We start from the raw sequence: 27,894 nt of genomic DNA, 5'->3' as shown, positions 1-27,894 counted from the left end.
CGGCCTGAACCGGCGTCACCTTCTCCTAAGAATTCCTGGAAAAAATCTTCTCTTGAAATTAGGTAAGGGCCAGAGCAGCTTTGCAGAGCAAACAACAGGTTATAGGCTTTCAAGAAACCGCATCACTGCCCTCAGTGCAAAACCAACCTGCAAAAAAAGGAGGCTGTGGAAGTCTTACACTGAAACCCTCTTTGTTTAGCACTGTTCACTCTTATCAGGAACCCATTTTATGTCCTAAGCATATCTAGAACTTTATATACGAAACCAATAAATCCTCCATGAAGCACTAGCAAATATATTTACCCAAGATTAGGAGTTCACAGTCTGACTTCACAAATACCCTGGTCAGAAAGTTTTAATCTAGATTACGTCTTGCGTTTTAAAGTGTGTTTACACAGCGAATTTCATGTGGGAAGGTGGGGCGACCTTTTGTCACCACCCATCTACAGAGAGCTGAAATGTCTGCTTGAAGAGCTTGCATGGAGAGGAAAAAAAAAATACAGGAGGTTTTAAGAGATGCATAACTGGAGGATGTATCTAGATAATGTGGTCCACACTCTAGGTAAAAAAAAAATTGCAACACTGAAGTCATGTCCTAAAATAATTTATTTGAAATAAATACATTTTAAGAGGAATTTTAAAAAAATCTTAGAATTTTAAGAGTCAGGCCCTGCTCTCAGATACCTGTGGACTGTGATAAACTGGGCTGGACCCCTGCAGAAGGATTTGTGCCCCCACTGAAAGCTGCGCGGCCGTGTGCCCGCGTGTTTGGGTGCCCCTCTATCTGCTCTCCCACAGCAGGCTGCGCCCGCTCCTCACCAGCCTCCCTGCTTATCTGCTGGCCTCCCAGCCCTCTGGGGCCACGATAAACAGATGTCACCTCCCTGCCAAAACGCTGGCATCCAGCCCGGTTCGGCTCCTTCCTCCTCATGAGACTGGGGAGCCAGCAAACCTCCCCAAAACTTTTCCTTAGGACCGTGTCACGCACGTCCCCAGGGTGCTCTTCAGGAGGAGACGGAGGTCCAGGAAAGCCCTGGGGTGGGCAGACCCCAGCGAGTGCCGGCCCTGCCAGCGGGGGAGAAATTAATAGCAAAATACAAGCAGAAGAAAAAAAAAAAAAAAAAAAAAAAAAAAGCAGAACACCTTGCTGAATAAACGAGTTCAAGTGAGAACACCGCATTTCATAATTCAGCTCGCGAGTACATAGCATGTTTTGATCAAGCAAGCAATTAATTCTGTTCGTTACTGCAAGTGTGTTAGCAGACCCGATCTTCGCAAGGCATTTATCAGTACAAATCCCCAGAAAGGCGTTTTTCCATCAGCGAAACCTTGCAGAGACATTTAGTATTGGTAGGGATCTTTCAATAGCCTTAATAACACCTCTGGAGTCTCCCGGGACAGGAATGAGGACTTGGGGGTTGGAGAAGCGAGGAATGGGATTTTTAACGAAATACCGGCACTTTGGAGACTGGGCGAGTGATCTCTGCTTATGGCTGTCCTCATCTCACAGGTTTTAGACCCGTGACAACTTTTGCCCAGCGTATGGTATCCCGTCACGCACAACTGGAGCACAAGAAAGCCGGCACAGCCTCGCAAAGAAGCACGGTGTGCCCCATCCTGGCTTGGTCTGAAGCAAGTTAGAACAAAACATCTCCCTCCGAAGGAAAATCCCCTTCTGTAGACAAGCCACTTTTTAATAATAAGTGCTAAATGGACTATTCAAGCAGGTAATTAATGTTAATTAACATATGTCAGGCCATAAATTGGCTAAATACACCTCATTTTCCAAGCTTAGTGTGTGGCAACACTCAGGAAATTGTAATAAAGAGGAACAGTCCAAGTTTGTAGAAGTAGAAACAAAGAGCCAACAAAAGGTTAAACCTAATCTTCACTTAACTCCTGATGTGCTGAGCCAGCACTACTGAAAACCGAACGGCGGCGCACATGACTTCAACATTTTGGTTTTTGTGCTACCGAACCGCTGCACGGATCGTCAGCCCCCAGAAAAGCCACATCAAAAAACCCGCGGCTCCCTCGGCGCCACATTATCAGCAGGCCCGGTGCTCGCTGCGGGCCCTGAGCCCCGGGACACGCCGAGGCTGTGGCCCCTTTCCCACGTGGATTTGGGAACGGGAGCTTTTGGCCGCAGCAGGAACCTCAGTCAGATGCTCGGAGCTCACCCTCCACCGGAGAGATCCTGCCTCGAGATGAGGAGGGCCGTACACCTTTAAAAGGTAATCTCTAGCTGCCATATTACAACCCTGCCCTTGGGCACTTTTTCCGTGACAGAGATAGCAGGAAAGCTGTTCCAGAAGCGGGAGAGAAACAAGAACATTTGAAGGTTTTAGTCTGAGTAGCAACTTGCACTCGGGAGCATTTTTGGTTTCTCCCCTGGCAAGCTGCTGCTGCACCACGAACCGCTGTAATCGCCCTGCAAGCAAGAAGCGATCTTCACAACGGAGTTTCCAGACTTCACACCAACAAGTTGGCTGCCAAAACCTTGCAGGGCACATTTAGGAGGCTGCCACCTTGAGAAATGATCTGGCTGCTCACCCTGAGATGTGCCTCATCCCCAAGACGGTCGCTTCACCCCCTCTGGACGAAGTGCACCCGCCGTGATTTTGGGGGTGATTTCATGCTGATTGCACGCTCTCCCTGTTCAATCCTCCAAGCTCCTGGCTTGCAGAAGCACCAAAATGACCCGAACGCAAAATGGCCTCTTGCAAGAGACACCGCTGGCTGTACGTGGGCAAAGCCAAGTGGAGGCAGGACATCCCACAGCAGGAGTGCTGCCCACCTCTCTTCCCCAGTTTAATCATCTCCATCTCACTGCACAGCCCTGGAGTCTGTGCCTGGGGCCAAAAAACCTACTGCACAAACATGGGGAAGACTGGATCTTTCCTGAAAAACACTTGTTTGCCCATACCAGAGCCTGTGACTCTTTACAGCCGATGACGTTCACCGAGGCGATGTGTTTATATCTGCATTTAGCAAGCCCTTAAGCAGACGTGCTCCTTGCTGTCGCACCGGGGAGGAAACAATGTCAGTGACTCTCCAGAGCTACTCAAGACCTGTCTCTCCTCTAATAGCCGTTACCTGCCCGCATGAGCAAGGGAAAAGTGAGATCAGGTACAAAATAATGATGTGTAGTAGCTACACACGGCTTCTACTGCAAAGTTTAAAAAGTCATTTATTACTTTGACACTAAACTGTATTCTTGTTTGATGCAAGAAGCTGTCACCTAGCAGTTTTGAATTTGGGGCTGGAATTGTGTATCTGTTCTGCTCAGCACAAACTTTACTTACAAATGTTACAGAGCATTTCGTGAAGTTATAGCCTAGTAAGGCTTTGGTCAGGTAAGATGCTTAAGCTGTAAGTTTAAGCGCACAAGTAATCCCAGTAAAGTCCCAAGGAACTATTCACGTGCTTAAACCCGTGCTTGCCCCACTAGATCAAAACTTAAAATGAACAGACTACAGTTTGTAACCAAAGCCCTTCTGCATGGGCAAGCAAGGCAGCTCAAAATTAGGAAAAAAAAAAAAAGAATATAATAGAAGGTTGGAAAAAAAAAATACTAATGCTAGCAGTTAACTGGGAAACAAAGTCTTAAAAAGAAAACGACGGAGAAAAATGAAGCTGATGCAAATTCTAGTTTTACACTACTGCTCCTGATAAAGAAGCTATTTGCTGTTCTGAGGAAGAAGAAATAAGAAGAACAGAGAGTGGTGTTGCTTCCTTCCCACATCCTTTGCAAAAAGATGATAAAAAACGTCCCACACATCTTGCATATTAGCATCTGGCTAACAGATTTAGGCATCTGTCTACATGGCTGGCAAATTTCTCGAGTCTTTTCAAGTCTCAGTAATCAGAGAAAAGACTCACGCGTTTGCCACGCTGAAGGAATCGCAAGACTTCAGGACATGCCGGTCAATAAAGCAAGGTAATGAACGTCTGTGTACAAAGTTTCCAAAAATCTACGCTCCAAAGTAAATATCCCAGCGGTTAGTATTTATCTTTCTGGAGGAAGACAAATGCCACAGGTGTAAAGCAAACAGGCTTCTGGTATAAAAGCAAAACTAAGCAAATCAGCTGTATTTAAATTTGTGAGTTACTGATATCTGCGTATGAGGGACCAGATTCGCAGTCTTGCGATACTGCTCAACCAAGAGGAAAACAGTCCCCCTAGTGTGCTCTTCATGCAGAAAAGGCTGCGTTTCACAAGACAGTGCTGCAAGAAATCACAAAATAGGGTTATAGGAAAAGGTAGGGAAGTACTTCAACATGCTCTGGTGACACCAGGAACCTCTACTATGTATGTGGATAGAAGGCTGTTTGGTTTTCTATGTTAAGACTATGGAGTATAGCAAATTGCTGCATCCTCAGTATTTGGGGAAAAAAATGGGGAAAAAAAAAGTCACCACACTAGTTCTGCGACTGCAGGACATGGGTCAGGAAACAGACACTTATATTTGGGAACACGGGGAGCTCTACCCATCGAGGAACCCCGTGGAAGTAACTGCAACACCCGGCCTTGCAGTGGAGCCAGCTCCCTCGCAAACCTTTCCCCCCAGCTCCGGTGATAGCGGATTTAAACGCTGCCTTGCCACAACTATTCCAGACAGTCAGCAGATATCGAAGCACGCATCTAAATCCTTCCCCGTGATTCGAAAGCACGCAGGATCGCAGCGAGCCGGGCTGAGGGTGGCATGCAACAGCGTGCGAAGCACGCCGGCTCCAGGGGGACGCCCTGCAGGCTGCTGCCCCTCTGAGCTGCCGGGCAGCGCTGGCGTAGCTGACATCCCACCGGGGGACAAAGCAAGGAGGCTGCTGGCGTGTGCACGGGGCAAACCTTATCTGAAGGAGCGGAAACGTAATATATGCCTTCCTAACCACATCTGAAATATTCACTTCTGCTTTAATGCCCTAGGCGAAAAAGAAAAAAAAAGAAAAAAGAAAGAAAAAAAAAAGTGTAGCCGAACGATAGTTGTAACTTTAATTTATAGCTCTTAGAATAATTGTTTTGAGGAGTGTAATCCTGGCTATGCTTACGGATTATGGTCTTCAGCACATCTCACTGGAAACAGCATTAATATTTCACATATAATAATACATAACCAAACAAGTTACCTTTGCTTAAAATGACAATTTTCCCTCTCAGGGCTAGAGGAGAACGTTGCTAAATGTACTTACAGCCTTCAAGGATGAACTTAGTTGTGTAAAAATATTCTAAATTAAGATAAAAGCCTCCTGATGCAGAAGTATTTTCTGTTCATTTAAAACCTCAGGGTAACTAGCACTCTGAAAAAAAGTCTGATGTGAAAAGCTGACATTAGTTCCTGAAGAGTTGTATTCATTACCTGTGAGGGAAACAGAGATGATAATAACATATAATGTGTTTTAGCATCGGGAGACTAAGATGGAGTCTCTATTTAAGAGTGTTGCCTCTGCAGAAACTCATTTACTTTCCAGGCGACTGAAGTATTTCTCTCCTGAACGTACAGGCACGGCTTGAAAGAAACTCTCGCCCTGCTAGGAGCTGCATTTTGCAGTTCTGGAAGCCTAGCAAATGATTAGCTCCTGACCTCTCCTTTGCCCCTTTCAGGATGCCCCTACCACCCACACACAAACGCACGCTCCCTGAACGCGACCCAACGCCTTACCCTAACTTTCAAAGGCAGCTCACAGTCATTTAAAGAGGGAGATTTTTCTGCCACCGACGTGCCTGCGTGTTCTGCAAAAGGTCATCCTGAAGGCTTGCGAGGAACTTCTGAACTAAATTATATCGGAGAAATCTCAAGGGATCCAAGTTTTTAACATTTTAATTAGCTCCAAGTACCAGTTAATGCTGCTCAGAAAAGGAATCAATATCAAATTAACAGTATAAATTGTCAGGAAAAAAAAAATGTGACTGTATTAAGCATACTAATCAATGTAAAGCACTTGGCGTTACGGCCCGGATCCTCCTTCTGCTGAAGCGAATGGGAGTTTTGCCACCCAATTCAGCCAAAATGCTACCAGCTTGATAACCTGGTGAGTTGTCTTTCAAGGCAGGTATTTAGTGAAAATTCAAAGGATCAGATAAAAAAAGCGGGATTTGTCACAAATTTTGTCACAGCAGCTGACAGCTAAAGCCCCTTCCTCTCTCTGCACATGATGCCAAACTACTCAGGGAGGCCGGAGCTGCCGTGGTGAGGTTTAACCCTTTGTCACGATCCGTGTCACATTCGTGAAGTCACTTCAAAGCCCTGCACCTCGCACGGCAGCGAAAGCTGCACAACCGATCCCTGTCTCAAACCAGCTGCGCCACCGATATAAACTTTGTGCTCGTATCTCCCCAAGCCTGAGACAAGCACATCAGCAGAATGCTTCCTCTACAGGGCTCCGTCTGGAAGGTAAAAACGGTACAGCTGCAAAATTCAGCTCCTGACAGCAGGTCCTACTCGGGAACCGAAATGTGAGACAGAGCTGCTGGCACGAGCACAGCCGGAGACGTTTTATCCCTGCGATAGCTCTGACTGATTCGCCGCACAGAAGTTATCCCCTGCTCCAAAGACTGAGAGATCCGCAGGGTAAAAGCCGATTTCCCCGTAAAACCAACAAACTCCCCCACCAATTTACCTTTTGCTCACTCCCCGTCGGATGCCCCGAACATCATCCCTCGGCTCCATCCCGCCGGGATCTCCCTCCCCAGCCCAGAGCCGCGTCCAGCAGCACCCTCCCGGCTGCATGGACCTGACATTTCGGCACCGGGGACACCGAGGGACGGCCCTAGGGAGCGGGGAAGGATGGAGCAGGTCCGGGACGAGCTCGCAGCCTGCCTCGCACGCTGCACCAGCCGCTGCTAGGCCTCGGGCTGTGCACAGGAGAGCACAGCCCCATCTGCACGCCGCGTGCGCTGGGTAAACAACCCACAGACCGGGCTCCATCGGCTTCTTTTCGTCTCATTTATTAAAACGGCAGCGATCCGGGCTGCTGGCTGGCACCACCACGGGAGGAAGAGCCCCGAGAGCAGCACCGTCACTGCAGGGGACGCCAAGCCAACGTGCGGGGTGGCCACACGGCCACCAGCTCCACGGCTCGGCCAGCGTCCCGGAGAGACGCCAAGCCCCGGGTTTCCCTCTGCTGCCTGTGGGGCACGTGTGGCAGATCGCTGGGTTTGCTGTGCTGCTGTGGTTTTGTTTTTTTGTGTTTTTTTTTTTTTCCTTGAAGGAAACAGGAGCTGCTCTGGCGCTGAGCTTTGAGACTAGGGCTGGCGCTGCGTGAAAGCAACTCCGCTCGCTGCAATCGCGAGCCATACGGTGCGTGCAACTTCAAAACAACAAGCCTTTGAGAATTATGTTTATGGCTTTAAATAAAGCCCTTTTTAGACTTTTGGGGGCACTTTTTATCCTCTTCCTGCTCGCCCCCACCTACAGCAGACCAGCCTGCTCCAGCATCTCCCCTCACTCCACCACCTGCACAGGGCACCAGCGACGCACCCCACACCCCCCACACCCCATTTTATCCCCGTTAAACCTATTTTTAAGCAAAACCTCGCGCCGGCAGCCGCATCCCACTCGCGGCAGGCGACGGGGCGACCCCCAATTTTTCCCCCTCACCTTCCAGCCGGCCGAGCTGTTGCTGTCGCCCTTGTCCTTGAAGTAGGGCACGCAGCGGACCATCCAGTCGTAGATCTGCGACAGGGTGAGCCGCTTCTCGGGCGAGCTCTCGATGGCGCGGGTGATCAGGTCGGCGTACGACAGGTTGCCCCAGGCGTTGCGCCGCGACGAGCACTTCCTCGGCGCTGCCGCCGCCGCCGCCGGGCTCCCTCCGAGCCCCCCTCCTCCTCCTCCTCCTCCTCCTGCAGCACCCCCCGGCGACGAGCTCGGCCCCTCCGAGCCCCCCCCGGGCAGCGGGGCCAGCAGCCGAGCCGCCTCCTCCGGCACCACAGCGGCCGCCGCCGCCTCCTCCTCGCCGCCGCCGCCGACGGCCATGGCCGAGGCGCCCCCCTCGTCGTCGTCGTCGTCCTCCTCGGGGATCATGGAGGCGGCGTCGGCGGGCGGCTCGCCCGGGGGCTTGGCGGGGCTGGGCTGCAGCTCGGGCCTCTGCAGGGGCCAGGTGCAGGAGCGGGGGCGGCTCTGCGGCTCGAACTCGGGGTCCAGCTCCACGGCCAGCGGCGACAGCGGGGCGGGGGGCGACGCCTCTGCCATCTTGGCCCCGGGGCGCCTCACTCCATGCGGACAGGACAGGACAGGACGGGACCCCCCCTACACACACACAAACACCCCCCTTTGGTCCCGGAGCCTCCGGTCCTTCGGGGTGCAGCCGAGACTTTGTGGTTTTTCTTTTCTTTTTTTTTTTTTTTTCCCTCCTTTTCTTCAGAGCGCCCTAAAGGGAGCCCGAGTCTTTGCAGCCGGCCAGGTGCATGCTAGCGTGAGCCCGTCACTTTGCGGTGCCCCCTCCGCCCCAAAAATCTGGTGAAGGCCACCCCGGGGGTTTCAAGAAAAAAAAAAAATAATAATAATAATAATTAAAAAAAAAAAAATCGCCGATAAAATCCTTCTTCTCGCAGGGAGAGGCAGAGGAGCAGATCAAATCGCCGGTCTTCCAACAGGTCCGGAAGCTTTTAGCCCTCCCCAGGGCCGCCGCCGCCGAGCAGGGGTTTTGTTCCAGCAGCAACACCACGCTCATAACCTCCTTGCTCCTGCTGCTGCCATCTTGACAGCTTTCCCCCCTTTTCGCTCAAGTCATTCCCCGAGCCCGGGCACAACGGGGGAGAGCAGCACCGGGAGGGGATGCTGGGGGGGGGGGGGGGGTGTCCGCGGCCACCTCCTCGCCGCCAGCAGCAGCGGCAGCAGCAGCGATCCCAATTGCCGGGGAGGCAAAAGCAGCGCTGCCGCACGGCTCCTGCTGCTCCTGCTCCTCCTGCTCCTGCGCCTTGGGCTCCTCGGAGCCTTCCCTTTAAAGGCGAAGGAGGCGAAAGCGGCGGAGCCTCCGCGAGCGGCTGGCGAGAGCCGAGCGATGCCAGCAGCCGGGCTGCCGCAGCCCTCCCGAAAAGCAGCAGCAGCAGCAGCAGCAGCAGCAGGCTGTCACTCGGCTGGTCGCCGGCTCCTTGCACATCCCTCCTCCTCCTCCTCCTCCTAACAACCACGGGCAGCAACACAAAGTTATAGGCGCACGCAGGGAGCCGCAACCTAACCGCACGGCGCCGCCTGGCCCGCCCACGGGCGGTGTCGCGCAGGGGCCGCCCCGGCGGGGAGGGACCGGGGTGGGTCCCTCCTCTGTGCCCCGGCTCCTCCTCTGGTCCCCGAGGGGAGCTGGGGGAGGTTTTGGGGCTTTTGGGGGGCCGGCCCGAGTGGCTGGGTGCTGGGGGAGGTGCAGAGTGCGGCGTGGTGCTTCGAGGGACCCCCATATTCCTCACTTCATGTGGATTTTAAGCGACACTTCGGGTTTTCTCCTCACGTCCAACCCATCTTCAGCACCTGGCTCTGCCTTAAAACCAGCGCTGGCTGCCGCAGCCACGCTGCTTCCCCTCCAGGTCACCCTCACGGGATGTAAATTTGTGTACAAGTCACATTTGGCGAGCTTTATTTTGGGGAGCCCGATCTATCCTGCCACTTCTCAGGACTTCCACGCACCCACGTGCGCGCAGTCCCGCTGCCCCGAGCACGAGGCTGTTGCAGAGAGCCCGCCGGAGCAGCTCGCCTGACGACGCCGCTAATTACGGGTTGGGAGAAGGGCTGACCCACAAAGCCGAAGGATATAGAGCTATTAATACGGATGTCGTTACAAATACAGAACATAGCGACGTGTACCTATCAGTTCTTGCCCGGTCTTGGGTCAGCCTCGTCACGGACTAGATTCAGGGCAAAAACAGGGTTGACCCGGGCACCAGACAAAAAAAGCACGCGTGCTTCTGAAGCGTTTCTCCATAGAACTGCTATTTTCTAGAGAAATTATTCCTGATTTATCTGGCATCACAGACGAGCGATGAGGTTTGAAAACTGTTCGGTGCGGTTAGAGAGCAGTGAGGCCCTGATCCCGGATGCCTCACACGTCCTGCTAAGTAAGGGCAAAGCCCTCCGGCTCCAGATAGGCTTCGAATTCAAGTGGCACTCGTTAGGAGTAGTTCAGCGTGATTTTATTACCAGGGACAGCGTTTCAGCATGCATACAATTAATCCTCAGCTGTCTAAATATAGCAGGAGACACTGAATTAATCAGAATAAATGCAGGTTCGGGTCATGGAAATGATTTTCACCGCAGCTCCCTTTTGGGTCACCACATCGCGTGCCCCGCTGCGGCTCTCGTTGCGACACGGCCCCTCACGGGAATGCGAGGCAGCTCGGTCCCTCAGAAGGACACCACCAGCGACTGATGCTGGCGTTGGGAACACTATCTAGCAGCTGCTAGGGGAGGAGGAGTGCAGTAACACTGAAGAGTCACGAACCAAGAGGGTGTGTGATGGGAAGGTGCTTGGCCAACGACCTCGTTCGTCCACGAGGAGGCCCTGCTCGTGACATGCAGCAGAGCCAGAGCAGCTGCCAAGCTGTGCCGGACACCAAAGCCTTTCCCAAAATCTGCCGGTGCTTGGGGCTGTGCGTGGCCGGCGCTGAAACCTCCCCGCAGAGCGTTTCCTCAGGTCCCGAGGTTCCGGGGAATTGCAGCGCTCTGACCTTGGGCTGGATTACAAGCTGAAAATCTCGTCCTAAATGATATTATCGTCTTCATTTATTTATTTAATTGGCATTGCATTACTGCACAGGCATTGCCATTAGGCTCATTGTACTAGGTGAAGGCCCTGCACGTGGTCAGAAATGCTCCACTCCCAGACAGAATTGCAGCCTAAGTAAGGCAGGCCAGGGCGGGAGAAAGGAAATAAGTAGTAACCCTATTAAAGAGATGATGGACTGAGGCACTGAGCAATTACATGACTCTGCTGAGGTCATACAGGAAGCCCGTGTCAGAACTGAGAAATAAAACCAGATCTCCCGAGTGCCAGCCCCGGCCCTTTACTGCAGGATTACCTTTCCTCCTCAAAATCCACGGGTGTTGCAGCCATGCAGCATTAATCGTGCAAGTCACTGTACCGGTTCCCCATACCTCCGCGCAGCATTTGCGTGCGCGTTATAGTGCCATTTAGAGGCAGGATTAAAACCACAGCTTAATTGTTCCTATACATTTGGCTTACCAGATGTGTGTGAGCCAAATGGAAAGACAGAGGAACCCGTTGTTACCACTGTGCTGTGACTGGGACCACTACAGCAAAGTACAAAAACTGATCAAAATTGAATCTAAAACCTGCACGATTTCCAGTCTCTTCTGTTAAGTACTTCAATGCCCCAAGGGTGGGATTTTCAGAAAGTCTCAGTTTATGGGAGTTTTATCGCTAACTTCAACAGGAATAGAGTTAGGCCAGCCCCGAGGCCATCTGAAAAACTCACTCACTTACTGTGCCTACTTAGACTGAGAGTGTTTCAGTGCTGTGTCTTCCTCTGCACCTCCTTTTATACACTTGAGTAGGGAGAGCAGATATTAGGAACAAGTATCCAGCATGGTGGATTAGGCAGCCACCTTCTTGCAGAGAGGGTTGCGTGGCAATCACGTTCTTGGATAGAAAACGGAGTTCAGTGACTTCTATGCAACCATGCCTTTTCCTTGAATCACAGGAAGGATTCACTGAAGAAAGAAGGAAAGAGAGAAAGAGAGAGAGAGAGAAAGAGAGGGAGAGAGAGAAAGAGAGAAAGAGAGAAAAAGAGAAAGAGAGAAAGAGAGAAAGAGAGAAAGAAAGAAAGAAAGAAGTTCCAATATTTTATGACTACTAAATGCTCATACAGCAAGGGATGATCTAATTCAGAGGACCTCCACAACAATGTATGTGTTCCTACACCTTTTTAAGTTATGTATTCCTTTAAAAGCTGCTCTCCATGCCATAGACAGGAGCCAATATGGATCCAGTAGGGTCACAGCTCCTTTGCAGCTGAGTCATTGCTGTGTGTTATCCAGGTCACACATGGACCCTTCAAGACCCATGAGATGAGGGGCCTATGGCATAGTGCCTAGGGGAAAGTAGCAGTCCTATGACAACCCTCTGGGTGGCATTCCTTGTAAGTGATTTTTCTTTGTTGAGATTAAGTCTTTTAAGCTTTTATGTGCGACTACAGAAGGCTATTGTCAGCTCAGTTTTCCTCCCGAGTCTTCCATTTTGTTGATTCAGAAAGTCAGCTTCTCATCAGATGTTCGTGCACCAGTTTCTAGCAGTAACCCAGATCTGATCACTCCTTCCTTCTGCCATAACCTACATTCCCGCTGGGCTGGTAGCTGGAGAAGTGCAGGTCACATTTCTGGCTTTGCCTCTGTCTACAAACATGCTATTGCAGAAGCATAGGTGTACGCTTGGAGGCACAGCTAAAGTTGCCTTGGGGTGTGGGGGGGCAGACCTGGAACTTTTCCTCACCCTTATCACCATCCATTGTAAAGTGTAACTGCTGTTCAGCAAGACAATGTTATATTGCAGTTACCTTAAACAATGGCTGCATTGTCTGCATGGACTTCACACAACCAACTACATAACGGGCCCTTTTGTGAGCCACCTGCAGCCAGGTCTCCGAAGGCTTCGTGCCCACTGCAATAACTGTGCCTAGCCCTCCCATCGGCGACTTCTGACTATTTTTTTGTTCTTCCCACAGTTCCTTACTAAACATGGGCTGGGCAAAGGGCAGCAGGTTTTGCACCCGATTCAGAGCAACCTGAGCACTGATTAGAAAATGTCATCTAGGAGCCAGCCAGCTTCAGACTTTGAGACTTTAGCCTTTCTGCCCAGTTTGGCTAAAACTGGCTATTGGGCTCCAAAGTTATTAAGGAAAGATTGGCTGACTGGCAGATAGACACATAGCAAGGGTCCAAACGGTGCCGTGGGGACACAAGGGGGTTGCCAAAGACAGTGACAGAGTTCCCACTCCAAAATTTTCCTCAAAGGGATGAGCTGCAATTTAGAGATCAGTTGAGGTTGGATCGCAGCCTACGAACCGGCTGACCAAACGCTGTAACAGAGGGGAGGGGAAGGAAGAGAAGTGCAGCAGCAGAAGGAAACGGTGACACTACTACTCTTCCCCCAATGATCTTGATGGTTTGGGGAGCACAACCTTTACAACTGAACCCTCAAAACCAACCAAATAATAATAAAAAAAACCAACTGGAGGTGGGAAAATTCAACCCTGTAGCTTCAAATTTTTATTAAAGAGGCCTCCCTTTTTGTAGGACAAGACTCCCAGCCTCTCGTGGATGGAGAAGGGTTTCCATCAGTATTTAATTCACCTAATAACAGCCACACATAACCCCACACAGCTGTGCCACCAGCTCTCTCAGCTTTATTTACAAGCCCCAGCATAGTGGTATTTTCCTGAAATCCCCTTTTTTTAAAGTTCTGTTAAGGACACGGTGCTCGGCTTCCATCTTAACCAGCAGCCAAGTTTCTGACGTGCTGTGGATGTGGCCCAAGCACACTTTGAGGGCCAGGAAGAGAGTGGAAAAAAATAAATAAAACTGATTGCCTTTTACAAAACCTTTTAAATCTGATTTTATCGTGTTTTTTAAGTTTGCACCATAGCTTGCGAAGACTTAGGAGAAAATGCAACAACTGAAGTGAACCAAACCGGTTAAGACCCATCGAGAAACACTTTATTATCATTAGTATTTTGTGGCATTCAGCTCAGGTGGCATCAGAGGATTTAATCCTGTCAGCGCCCCGGGGGCCGTTTAACCGTCCCCCCCCGTCCCCTCAGTCACGGCACCCCGCGCCCGCGCGCTAGGCCGCGGCCGTTAACGCCCGCTCCCGCCCTAGACCCCGCCCCTTCGCTGCGGCCACGCCCCCTCGCTGAGGCCCCGCCCCCTGGCCGCGGCCCCGCCCGCACCAAGCTAGGCTGCGGCGTGCAAACAGATGATGTCATGCTCTGGAGCCGCGCGTGACCGCCGGGGCCCACCCTCGCCGCCTATTGGCCGGCGCCCCACGCCCGTCAAGGCGGCGCCGCCTCCCATTGGCCGGCGCCTCCGCCCCGCCACCGCCCCCTGGAAAATAATAAACAATCGAGTAAAGCGGGGCGGGGGGCGGCCGGGCTGCCTCAGGTGGCCGTTAAACGGCCGCTGGGGACCGCGGCCCCTCAGGGGGCTGCCCCTGCCCGGTGCCCCGTTAGCTGAGGGGAGCTGAGTGACCGCCCTCGCAGCCATGGTGCTGCTGCATGAGTCCCCTGTGTAATAAACGGCCCTGAGTGACTGGCACGATGGTTGTGGTGCTGCCCCGGACCCTCACCTGATGACCGGCCCTGTATGGCTGCTGGTTGAGGAGGCTGTGGGCTGCCCCATTTTTCTCCAGTCCGAGGTGACTGGAAGAAATCCGAGCGCCCAGCGCCTCTCCTTGCACATCTCTGTCAGAGCTTGTAGGTGCTGGTCCTTACCACGGAGTAATTTATGCTGGAAGGGACCTTAAAGACCTCATTCCACCCCCCTGCCATGGGCAGGGATGCCTCCCACCAGCCCAGGCTGCCCAGAGCCCCATCCAGCCTGGCCTTGAGCACCTCCAGGGATGGGGCACCCACAGCTCCTCTGGGCAGCCCATAAAGTCCTTTTGCCCTCAGACAAACATTTGACACAGGCAGATGGGGACAAGGGGGCTGAACGCCCTCCCTCCCTCCCTTCCCCATGGCCATATTATTACTGCTAGGTCACGGCCTCTCCGTGATCATGCCCATGAGTCCCACGTCCCCACCCTCTCCCTCAGGCAGCGGTACGAGTTGGGCAGGCTGGCTGGACATGGAGCACGTGTAGGGCCAGCCTGATGAGGTGCTCTTCAGGAAGCTCAGGGAGATCCATCCGAGCCCCACCAGGCAAAAAGGGGAGAAGATGACCCCAAATCTCCTGTCACTGGGGCGAGGAGGAAAGGAAGCCCCCCTGAGGAGCTGAGAAAGGGTTCAAAGGGGCTGGTGAAGTGCTAAGCAAAAGCAGCCGGTCGTCTGGGCACGTGGTGGGGAAGTCGATGATAAGCACTTGCAGCTGCTCCTCTCCCCGCCAGCCCGAGGAACCGGGCGGCTGCTGACTCAGGAGCTGCCTCCAGCCGGGGGGTGGGGATGGGGTGACATTTTCGGAGTGTCCCTGCTGTGGCACCTCCTGCCCGCCAGCCCCTTTTGGGAACAGCGGTGGCAGCAGGGCTGTGTCGGGGGGCTGGAGCCCGCTGGTATGCGCTGGGTGTGCTCAGAGGAGGCCATGGGGCTCATCTTGCACAGGGACGTGTCCGAGCACCCAATTCCTGAGCTGGGTCAAGGGGGAGGAGAGGTGTGGAGCTGCCCAGCGTGGGGCGGTTCTGGGTATGCCCAAAGCAGAATGTCCTGCATCTTGACAGACTAAAAATAGGAGCCTCTAGGATCAGGCAGCAGGAGCAGGAGTGTTTGGGGCGGTGGTTCTGGACTTGAATGCCTCAGCTCAGCCCAGGACCTGCTCTGGGTATGAGAGGACTTGCATTCCTCGTGGCTTATGTGAATGTCACTTCAGCGCACTTGGGGCATGCAATTACAGCTAACTGCCCTGCAAACTCCTCCTGGAATCTGAGAAATTGAATTCCCTCGTCCGTACGCACCCTGCCCTGCGAAATCATTTCCTTCAGCCTCGCACACCACTGTGCAAGAGATGCGTGGCTTAAGCCACTCACTGCTGTTTACCTCTGGAGCAAAACTGGATTTTACTAAAAATGAAACCTGATTTTTTATTTATTTTTATTTTATTTTTTAATTATTTTTTTTTGGTGTGGCATTTGTGTGAGCACATGTAATTGATTACACACTGAGAACTGATCTGCTGAAGAGCCCGCTGCTTCTAAACGCAGGAGCTGCTCTTCATGATAGGCCTATTTAGCTTAAAACGTATCAAGGTAGAGCTATTGTAAGCCTTGTTTTAACAAAAGGGATTTTTTTTTCCTTGGAAGTGACATGGAAAATCTGGGAGGAACTACAGGTCTGACAGATGTTCAAGTACAAGAAGCTCGAAGAGGAACACAGGCTATTCAGTTTGCTCACAGAGGCTTTGTGACCTGTGTCTTCACAGCAGTGATGACACAAGCTTTTCTGAAGAAAAAAAAAAAAAAAAAAAAAAAGGAAGAAATTAACCACCATGGCTAATTGTATCCTTGCTAGCCAGCTACCCAAGGACACAATTTAACTGTGAAAATTGTTGGTGCACCCAAAAATCTCAAGCTGGGGGAAAATACCTGAAGTGAGAGTGTTCCCGTATCAATGGGTCGGAAGAGCTATTTAAAAATCCTCCTAATTGGAAAATTAAACACTATTGCTTTAAAACAGCGGTGAGCTGCTTTGAAAAATTAAGGCCATATGGAATCATTTATTACTTTTCAATATGTATTCACTCTCTGGTGCAATTTTATGTACCCGCTAATGCATAAAGTCTTTTGGAGCAGGAATAAAGCACTGCGAAGCGTGATTTAGTGCTATAGGGTCACCAAATCTGTTTCACATTACTGGATGTTTCAATCTGCTGAAAAGAAGGGGATGCCCCCGAAACAATGAAACAATGATGGGGGGGGGGAGCCCATAAATCTGAACCACTTTGGAAATACAGTGCATATAGCAACAAAAACTTTTAAAGAATTCACTGGGGATTTGGCCATGTAAGCAATACGGTTATGAAATAGATTATACTAAGTAACAGGAAAGTTTAAAGCAAAGTCATATTAAATCGTACAATACTTGGTTGCAGTTTAAGATGCCTTAATGAATCATGTTGTCAGACTGTACAGGCCCACATAAGCATGTGACTGCAAGAGAAAATAAGAGCAAGTAATCCGGGTGCACACAAAAGTACTTTTGTTTACAATTCGGCAGTAACTGGAAGTGCCTATTCTTGTGCTTATTCGCAAACACCTCTGGCTCCTTCTTCCAGAAATCCTAGCCAAACGTTTTTGTTCTGACTCCATTAGCAGGGGACTTTTCGCCTCAGTTCTTTTTGTGCAACTGCTGCAGCCCTTCCCTTGACGTTTGGGCTTGCAGTCCTACAGCCTTACGGACCTTCTTCTTGCAAAGGCCCGAGCCACTTGCTTGTTGCTGAATGACAAGCTGCAGGGCAGTCTTTGCTCTTGGGACCTGAACGCTTTTCTTTCACCAGTTCTGCAGGGACCAAGACCAAGAGGTTGAGCCTGGCAAGATGGCCATGCACTTTGTGCCAGCAGGAGTTTGGAGTAACTTTAATACCTCAGTCAGACTATTTTGTCAGTATATATTTGTAATTCATAACTAACAGAGTAGCTGACTGGTTCCTCTATTAAGTTTAAACTCTTACATTTTTAGAAAAGTTAAATTTATTAAGCAAGTAAATTAACCTGCAACTTTCCCATAGCACTGAAGCTTGTTTCTCACTGTCGCGCCCTCCGTCATTCTTTAAACATTTGATAATCAATAGTAGTCATTTCGAATATGTCCAAATCCTTCTGTTTAAAATAAATAGAGTATGCATACTTCTTCTGGATCGGCACCATGACCTCTCCTGCCCAAATTATAGCATCAAAATTTCTCAGGCAAGATGAAGCCAGTTGAACGAATACACAGTTAGGATTACGACAAATACCAGAAGTAATTACAGTCCGTGATTAACTTTTATCCAGATCCTATATCGTAGCTGTTGGGTGATCTTAAATAAAATCCTCTTTAAAGCCCTTTCAAACTTTCCTGAGAATAGTCAGTTTAGGTGTTAGTTTAGTCCTACTTTGTAGGACTGGCAGCACTGCTACTTGCCCGTAGATGGCACCAGCATAACACTGTTGAAGAAGCCCCCAGTCTATGAAATGAGGCGGTGGTGGCAATAAATATTAACTTGGAGAACGGAAAGAAAAAATACCTTATAAAAAAATGATTTTTTAAAAATTACTTTATTTTTTTTTTAATGCAGCATTGATGATGGGAACTGTTCTACTTGTGGGAATGGGACTTGGGAGTCATCACGTGAGAAGAGATCCCAGAGTGATGAGGCAGCATATTTCCCATGCCGGATTTGTTCTGTGAAATTGACCTTTAAAACAGCCTGAAAATGAGGAACGTGGCACCAGAGAGCAGAGCAGGAAGCATGAAATGATGTAAGATATGTTTCTTCTGCTTATGAAGTACTTCTTTATTTTTCTTTTTTTTTTTTTTAAGCTCCAGGTTTGTGATTCAGCATTTTCTGCCACTGACATAAGATGAGGGAGAAGACTGTGCCAGAAGATAAAGTGTCTGTTGTTCTAGTCAAACCCTATCTTATAAAATGTTAGCCATCACGTATTTTTGTTCCCTTCTACTCAAACGTGGAGGGGATTATCTTCTCCCCAGACCACTTTTCCCCACACGAAATGATTCAAACCCTGAAGAAAACGCTTTGCAATTGGAGACTTGCAGCACTCACTCTCCCTAGCTTATCAAAGAAAGACTGAGCAGAGAATTGATTACAGTGGCTAAGGAACTTCATTGGGAGAAAAATATCAGCTACTGAAAGGCTCTTTAATCTGGTAAGTTATGGGAATGTGTAGCAGGAAGCTGCAACCGGATAAATTAATATGAAAACCTGAGCACAAATTTGTTAGGCTGAAGGTGATTAATCACTGCAACAAGCTGTCAGGGCAGTTGGCACATTTTACAGGTATGCCCAAGCCAAGATGGGCTTGTTTCTGATGGACGGGCTCTAACTGCATCTCAAAGCACGAAGGATGCTGTAGGCAAGTCTAAGTCAAGGTAAGCAGGTGAGGTTTGAAGGGCTGTGATATACAGGAGGTCTGACTTACAGTTCCCAGAGGATCTACAAAGATCTAACGGTTCCCATCTGTCCTTCACCTCTCAGAGACTGAGAAAAATAGCACTGAGCAGAAAGCGGAAGGGAAGGATTGAAATGACAGCCCCGTCGCTGGCACGTTAATGTGCCCTGTGTCTAAGAGGGCTGTATCTTTTACCTGCTCAGGGCTCCGTTACTGTATTCTCAACACCAATTTCAATACCAGTTTTTCTCCAGTCCACAAGCCCGCAGTGTCTTTCCTCTTAGTAGAGTGTGAGTAAAAAGCTGTGATGCCCAGCTGCTCGTGCAATAGTTTGGAGGAGCATTTTTCTTTTTGTTTGTTGTTATTTCATCTTCTCAAACTTCATGCTCACCCGTCCTCCAGGCCTCCTAGTTTCCTCAGAACCCATTTCCTTGTATTTCGTTTGCCACCAGGTTCAACGTACTGTACAGCACTGATAGCTTCTGGTGCAGGAGATCTTGGAGGCATTTTTACTTATTCTGGGATCATTTATTTCTCATAATTTGACAATGTGAGTTCTCTCTTCCACAGATTTCACATGGAGGTTTTGTGCTTAGATAAGAGCTTGTCAGGAGAATTTTGATAAAGTTTCTTTCATTCAGAAGTTCAAATCTGTAGATACTCTAGCTCTTGACATGCAAAGGTGTCTTTGCAAAATAACTTCTCCTGCAACCTGTATCTAGAAAGGTGTCCTAATCTCATTTTAAAAACAAGACTTCTCTCCTGGAAAACCAGTTGTTGTTGGAAATCAAGAATTTCTCATTTCCTGTTGATTTTTCCAGGGTCCCGGTGCTCTCGCACTTTCTCCCCGTCTGCTTGGGACGATGTAAGAATTTGCTGTTCTCTTGAGCTCTAATTGGAGTCTGCCTCCAGAGGTACAAAGTGAGAGCTGAAACAAGGCAAACAGAGGGATGGAGAGAGATCCAGTTATTGTCAATACCCATGAGCTGTTAACCTGGTACGCGTTGTCTACATATGAAACATGGGAATTCAGAAGTAGATCAGAGATTTGAACTAAGATGTCCAAGTACCGAGACTCCTGAGCTTATTTCTACGTTGAAAAGGATCTTTTTAAGAGTAAGAAACACTTTTAAATTCTTGTCTTCTTTCTTCTTTGAGGAAATGCAAGTAGGTTTCCATGCAGCTGTTAAAAAGTCAGAGTCCCACGTGCCTGAGGAAAGCAGGAGTATCTACACGAGCAAAGAGCTCCAACCCAGGAGGGCACAGAGGACACAGGAAGGATCAGGCTGTGGCTGGAGAGCTGGCAGCGGCTCAGTCGGGGCACCACGTGAAGCCTTGCAATGGCTGATCTTATCTGCAAAGACTGCAGCTGAACACAGACCAAGGCAGGAGCCGATCCGGAATATTCCCAAGCTTCAGAGAACGTTCACTTGTGGTATTGAATTCTAGGCTGAACTGAACCCATGAATATAATAACAATTCTTCAAAACTGAGGGGAGATACTGCTTTTGACTTGATTCTGTTGCTTGGCTCCACTTGCTCAATCACTAGGCAGCCGAAGGTTATTCTCAGTGTCAGGAAAACATCCACCTTTGCTCTCTGGTTCAGCTCACTGTCCCACCCCATCCCCCATGTAGTTCATCCGCATTTATTTGCGCATCCTGCTGCTCCATGTGGGTAAAATAAGATGCTAGGACTTTTACTCCCCTTTCTTTTCGCTCGTGGATGGCAGGATTCAGTCATATGCATAGTAATGTGTAACCGAAAGATGGTAGCTTTGCCCAGCTGGCTGAGATCTCACCTCTAAGCCAGTGCTCAAAAAGTCCTACCTATTCTGAGTGGTGTGGGAAGCTCTCCAGAGCCCAGGATGAGAGAAGTAATCAATTCTTGCAGGAACGTTTCTGCGATGCTGTGGAATCCAGCCAAGAGACATGATGAAAGTGAAAACTGTTTTCTAGGACATCCAGTTTTGTTTCATTTTACCATGCCCATAGAACTTTTCAGCAAGCGTCTGTATCCCTCTGTGTGTTGGTTGTGTCCTGTGTGCTTTTGTGATTTGGTTACCCCGGCGATCCAGCCAATTTTCTAGAAAAGTCAGTTCCATCAAAGCATTTTTAGAGCTTGAGGACTAAGATATCCAGCCCAAAAGGCTCTTCAATATGCCACAATACTGACCGTTCAAATATCCAGCTCTCTGAATGCCATGAGGGGTGCTTGCACAGTACGTGAGGAGAGTTGGGTGCCTCAAAAGAGCAAAACCTGGCTGTGCAAGGACCTGCTTGAACCAGCCAGCCGAGGATATGAGCCTGGAAAAGGAAGTCACAGAGGGAAGCCCCCACAAAGAGCTTCCACCACACCAACCAACCAAACAACAAGCAGCAAAGCAACGAGAGTACATGGCATGTCAAAGGGAGGTTGAGCCATCTCCTTCCCTGCCTTCTTCACACTTGTGGTGTGGCAGGCACAGCCTGCTCGTTCTCCTCAGGGCACAGGCAGTGGACGGGATTGCTGCAGGCTGAACCACGTGCAGGAGGAGGAGTGGAGAGACTGTGGTGATGAAGGGGTGGCAGAACAGGACTGGTGAGCTTCCCAAAGCTCTTACCACAGCAAGCCCAGGGAAGGTCCATCGCTTTTTGTAGAGGCATAGTCATGGGGTTTTCTTTGAGAAGTCCACCGTAAGACAAATCCTATAAGTGCTCCAAATCTCAGAGCAGCAGAGTTTTGGGCTTGCTCAGAAGCCAGACTTCTCCAGCTAAAGGGCCACAGGCTCATACTACTGGGAAGAAATGAGGTCATGTCAGCTCCAAATCTGTTCCAGGTGTCATGAATTTTTGAGAACAACATCAGGATCCTAGCAGATGAAGAGGGAGACATTGCACTAAGGAGATTTCCTCACTGAGATACGGACAGTATCTTGTCATCGCAGCTGCCTTGAAGTTGGGTAATTCACAGCTGCACCTGAAGTTGGGTAATTCTCCCTTTGTCACACGGCCTCCTGTGCATGCGCTGAGCACTCCAGAATTAAATGAAGTCCCAGAGGCCAATTGCAACACTGGGATCTGTCAATGTGTGTGCACAAAGGCAGTGCCAGAACAAAGCCTTGGCTGAGACCTTTCTAGGTGGCTGGGGGCATTAGTCACACCAACAGCAGTGTGCACTGCGAAGCGAAACCACCAATGTGGGTCTGAAAAGTTGAACTGACTTCTTAATACGTGAAGCACATCACTTGCTCAGCCCTGGCAGTCGCAGCATAAGCCAGATATGCCAAAGGGAGATCTGGCTTATGCTGAAGAGAGCCTGAAGTTTTATGCTGTGCCAGGGGCACAGGTATTTAGAGTTTACTTTTTTTTTTTCTTTTTTCTTTTTCTTCTCTTTTTTTTTTTTTTTTCCTGGCACTTTCTAAAGTCCATCTCCATCCAAATTAGTACTGTATACGTACTTTATTTTGTTCTCAGTCTAGCAGCAAGTTGAAAGCCATCTGCATATTTTATCCACTTCTTACTTTCTTGGAAATTGTAGGGGAAAAAAAAAATAAAATAAAATCTTTGACAGTAACAGCGATTATCCGGCCAGAGGCTGTCAATGTTAGCTTGCACAACAGCGTGGCAGAAGCAGCATCAAATCCCTCCTCCCTTTCCAGGTGGCTTCAAACCAGCAGGACCGATGCCGTGATACGACCCTGCCATCTCGTGGTCTTCCTCTTACTTGCAGGCAAACGCCAACCGAGTCTTGACAGAACTTTTTTTTCTGTAAGTTTACCAATGCGTTTTTTAATTATTAAAGTTATTAAATAAATAAGAGTAAGAGAAAGCCTTAGTCACAGTCCTGGTTCACACAACCCATTTTATCACCAGGGATACATCACATAATCACAGAATTTTGGGGACTGGAAGGGACCTTGAGAGGTCATCTAGTCCAATCTCCCAATAAATAATTGACTAAAGAGCAGGTGGGCAAAGTTTTCAAGCCCCAGGAGATGCAAGTTTTGTGGGGGTCACGGCTGTCCTGGTGGCTCTTTCCTTTGTTCTAAGGACAGGTATCTGGATACATCTTCTTTGCAAAACCTGAATTTCACCGTCCCAGCTTGCTATTTTTTTGGCCAGCGAAGAGGCCAGATATGCGTGCTCTGGAGAAGACAAATAAAGGAGAACGGGGAACAAGTTTCAGCAGAAAGAGCCACCAAACCTCACAAATTTATGAGATTTATGCAGAACTGCCTGCTAGTATTGAAACACAACGTTTTAGAGAGAATATCGCTGTCGCTTGCAAGTTGGCATGAGAAAAAATAAGTAAATCTCTCCCCTATGGCAAGAGATTCCAACACATGGTGGAGCTAGATGATGGCAGATGAGGGGTTTGGCCTCCACAGTCCAAGTACAAAGGTATTCCTGCAGAGCAGGAGCAGGGACTGGCATCCTGTGCTCAGGTGCAGAATTTCATGTTCATTTTCGGCTTATCCCGTTTCAGCCTGGGTTTTACGTTTTTGGCTAGGTTATGGAAGAGCATTGCCTAATGCTGCCTAAAACACAGCAGTGAACTTGTTTATTGCCACTGGTGCTAAACGTACCAAAGTTAACGGGGAATTGACAAATCCTGACTTCTTGTCTAGCCTCTTCCTTCAGCTCACCAGGAGTATCTCAGCCCTAGTAAAATCTTCCTAGCGGCCCAGAGGTCTTTGTGCATCCCCTTTGTATGAGCACGGGAAGTGCTGTGGAGCAAAAGCAATGGGAAGAGGGGAGCTTGCATCTGCTTTTAAGCCAAGAAATGAGAAGCACTGCTGAAACCCCTGTTTTTAGCCCCTGCTTACAGTTACACACTGGGTGCTAAAGCCTTACTCCTGCTACTAGGGAAATATCTTTTACTCTAATGAGGTACCGAAGTGCACTGGAGGGTTTAGACCAGAGGATCAAGGCTTTGGCATCTTGTTTCTCACTTGGGATGTAGGCAGGAGCATGTCATTAACAGCTCCACATTGGCTGGCAAAGGAGTTGTCCGCTCAGAAGGCTTTTCTGTCATGTTTTCTTGTTTGTTTTGCTGGGCTTTTCCGGCTGTAGCAGCTCTCACACACCAAGTCACTTATGACACCTCGCCTTGGATTCATCACCACCTTCTCATTTTGGAAAACTGTAAGTTAGACAAACCCTGAGGAACCAAAAGGAGGAGCCTGGATACCTGACTGTGGTGGCACAAGGTTGGACAGGAGGCTGCTGGTGTCCTGCCTGGCACACCTGGTCGCAGGCTGAACAGCCAAAGGCAACCAGGCAAGGACAAGGGCAAAGCTTCGCAATGGTCCAGGGGAGCCATGGAAGGACGGTAAAATGAGAGCAATCAATTAACAAGCTGCTGTGGCTTCAGGAAAGTGATTACAGACATCCTGGTGTAATGAGCACAGCTGATGCACAGAAGCTATTTAACCTTCAGCCTTGTGCCTTGTAAAGCACCTCTGGGGCTCTGGGCAAGGCTGTTAATTATTAGGGTCAACCTTAGCAGATGGAGGTGTCCTCAAGTATGGGTTGCTGTGATACACTCAGATAATTTCTCCATTATGTCAATAACTAATTTCCTAAATTGTTCAAGAATTGACAGATTAGAGTCCATTAACCAAGCCTTAACTCCTGACTGCGGGAGCAGTTACAGTCCACAAGGGCTGAAAAGCCCATTAGTAGGCCCTCGAGTACACATACATGTGTGTGTATAGGTACCTGCCGTGTGGCAGCTCCGTATTAGCCATTAGTAAAACAAATAATCAATGCACATTAAAAAAAAAAAAAATAAAATAAAAAAAATAAAATAAAAGTGGACAACAACAGACATTGTCTTAATCAGAGCAAGCAGTCTTCAGATGCTCCGATAGCAGAGGAGGATGTCTGTAAGATTTAAAGATCTCTGTATTTAGAAATTGTAAATGAATGGAGTTAGAGCGAACTGCCAATTACACTTAATACCAAAAGTGCATCATTTGTTTCTGCAGAGAAGTGTTATGTATGGCAAACACTTCATGGATTTGATAAGCTCTACGTTGCTAAATTTTTCACCCCGACGCTGTAAGACAAATCGCACTGCTCCTGTGAACACGTGCCATATAATTTGTTGTACTTCAACGCAAGATTTTTTTTCCAGTGAAGGACCAGGATCCTTGGAAAGTGCAAGACAGGAAGACAGGCGACCCCCTTTATCAGCCCCCCCTCCGTCCCTCATCTCACTGGTGCCCTGCCATGCCCCAGGCAGAGCACGAGCGCCCGCAGGTGCACCCCGTGCCCGAGCCATCTCCCACCAGCCCCAGCCAGGAGGCTGGGACTGAAATTTAATTTGCCTGGTGCGTTTGGGGGCCATTTTATTCAGCTTTTCCTCCAATTTACTTGGCAAAGAGGCTCAACTGGCAGCTGCCTCACTGAATGGGCTTTGCACCCAGTCTAACCTCCTCGATTTGCAGTTCCCAGCGCTGGAAAACCTCTCTGTCTCGCTCGCAGAAGTTTCTATAGCAATCGCTGCCATCCCATCCCAGCACCGAAAATGGCAGACCATTCAGATTGTAATTTTGCTGGACGGTGATCGCTCCTCTCTCCGCCGGCCGCGGAAATTTCGCTTCTCGTGAGACGCCGCCACAACTGGAGCCCGCTCTTCTGCCCGTGTTTCCAGCAGGCTTTGCCCCCTCGCACCCCAACCAACTCTGGTAGCTGCCTGCAGGGGGGCTGAACCTTGGCTAAGGGGGAAGCAGGGCCGGTCCCTCGTCCCCAGGCTCCAGGACAGGCCTGACGTGAGGGATGTTTTAACAAGCCCGCAGGAGAAATCCCGACCGACCAAGGCGTCGCTTCGTGACCTGAGCGCTATCCATCACTGGAGGTAGAACAAACAAGTCCCACAAGTGCGCTTGGCTCTGCTAATTGCGAAAGAACAGAGGATACAAAGGAGGCTTTTTCTCCACGTCAGTGAGCTTGCTCGCCCTGGCTCATTTAACTCTAGCTTAAACAATCACTTGATCTTTTGTTGCGTGCTTCATCTTCCCGTGGCGGTGATCTCTCTTAATTACTGGGACATTAAAGAACCGCGCACTAAAAATATATTCAGCGACAGAGCTGAACGGTTTTCCTTCTGCAGTGAGAAGCTGGGCTAGAATTATACCGCAGCTTTCGAAGGAATTGATCGAGCATTCCTTAAGTCCCTCTAATAATCTTTTCCTATACTTCTATGGCTATTGTTGCCTGCTGGAAAAAAAAAAAAATTATCGTAAAGCTGAGTAAGGGGAATTGCGGATAAGTGTTTGTAATTTGGCTTTGGACTGACGCAGTGCGATTGCACTGAAAGAATTCGAAATCTTTGCACTGGCAGCGGTGCCTGAATCTGGGGATATAGGATTCGCATTGGAAAAGAGTGGATTTTTATAACGATTTAAATGAACAATTTCAGCTAGAGAGTGGCTGAGCGGAGCCAACTAAACCCTTCACCCTGACAAAGAACTGGCGGGAGGACGATGGAAACTCATCCAAAATTTTACCAACATGAATGCAGAGTAATAGGTCAGAGAGAAGCGCTTCTGTGTTTTATTGGCGCTCTTAGAATTCAATTCAACGTACAACAAAAGTTGTTTTACAAATATGCGGAGAATGCGGAAAGCTGGAGGGGGAGCAAGTGGCCTGCATCCTCCATCTGCTCTGTCCTCCCTCCGCTCTTGCACGAGGAGCCGCCACCGCGAGTCCTCCTCCTCGGCAGACAGAAAGGAAAACACGGCCGCTGCCACAGCCCAAGGGTCAGAAGCATCTTCCACGTTGCAGGGCCACGTCCCTGCGGTTTGGGGTTTCTCTTATCCAGAGAAGCAGCACTGTGCTTCTGCAGAACCTCCACGGAAAAAGGTAACCATGGGGAATGCAGCGAGAAGCTGCGATGCCACTCCATTTATAGCAGGATAAAGGGGGTAGAATTAAACATACCCACACCGTCAATGTCTTTTTCTCCATAAATTAAGAAAAAAACATTTTGACATGCAAAATAATGCTCAGAGGGTGGCAACATTTTAATGATTAGTGATAATTTAAACAGCACCTCACGGATGCTGCCAGCTCTGGAGTGTGGCTGTCACTGGGGGCAGCTGAAGCGAGGTAAGAAACAAAATCCAAGTGTGCAATCAACACGTGACAGGTTGGTTGGGCCAGGACTTCACCAAGGATCCTGTTGTGGTCTCTAACCCAGGACTGGTACTCTCTGACCTCCTCCCAGACCCCATGCCCCGAATTTTGTACACGCCAAAGCTCTTGATGCCCAAAGCCAACAGGAGGATGCTCCAAGCCCAGGGGCTTCAGGGAAGCTGAGCCTGTGCCCTCGCCTCAAGAAACAAGGTTGCAAGACAAAAAAAATAAGATAAAGTATCCCCAAACCCACACTGCTGGGGTTTGCTCACCTCTGGGAAGACAAACAGACCAGAGGAGCATGAGAGAGATGTGTTTAAGATGGAAAAAAACCTGCAAAGGCAGATAGACTGCATCTGTTTTTGAAGTATTTTGGAAGAAGCTACAAAAGGGACTTTTTTTTTTTTTTTTGAGCAAAATGTTTATTTGGACCCCAGAGACTTACTACTGCAGAATGTTTGAGACAAAAAAATAAAAATTAAAAAAAATTAAAAAAAAAAATCTGAAAGCATCTTAGAGAAGGACCTAATGTTTACGTGGATAACAAAGTAAGGTTGCGGTCTCCTGCCTCACACACCTTGGTGAATTCCTAACATTTAGTAGCGACTTAGAAGTTTTCTGGATGCTCTTCTCTAACACCAGATATCACTACTGCTGCAGGCAACACACTGAAGCAAATTGGTGGTGGCTCCATCTTCAACACGCCAATCCCTTTCTTTGGAAGAAGTGAGGAGATCGAAGGTTTCCAGTGAAAGGTTCTCCCGTTCAGAACGCTAAGATGTGCTGCATCCTCTCCTGATCCTTTTCCTGATTTAAAAAGCAAAGCAGTCAAACATTTTGCAGATTGCTATTTTAAATATGAAGAATGGCCTGGGGTGCTCTGGCTGATCCAGGCAGCCCAGACGGAGACAGAGGCAAGCAGCTCACTGCAGAGTTACCACAACTCTTACCTATTCCAAACAGGTACAGAAAAACAGCATTAACAACACGTTAAATGCTTATAAAATCTGGA

General features: G+C 49.0%; 1 protein-coding gene across 1 annotated transcript in view; it reads right to left on the bottom strand.

Annotated features, from left to right (window-relative positions):
• FOXO3 (forkhead box O3) overlaps positions 1 to 9,114 on the bottom strand; it is an 80,775-nt gene extending 71,661 nt beyond the window's left edge. Inside the window, exon 1 of the mRNA XM_084285342.1 lies at positions 7,599 to 9,114. Coding sequence (XP_084141468.1) covers positions 7,599 to 8,189 — 591 coding nt within the window. The 5' untranslated portion in view covers positions 8,190 to 9,114. The remainder of the gene's footprint in view (positions 1 to 7,598) is intronic.
• Positions 9,115 to 27,894: the final 18,780 nt, after the last annotated feature.

The sequence above is a fragment of the Netta rufina genome (assembly GCF_964035555.1).
Source record: "Netta rufina genome assembly, chromosome: 3".
In the NCBI taxonomy this organism is placed as follows: Eukaryota; Metazoa; Chordata; class Aves; order Anseriformes; family Anatidae; genus Netta; species Netta rufina.
Note: the sequence above shows the minus strand (reverse complement) of the source record. Positions and strands in the feature narration are given on the sequence as shown.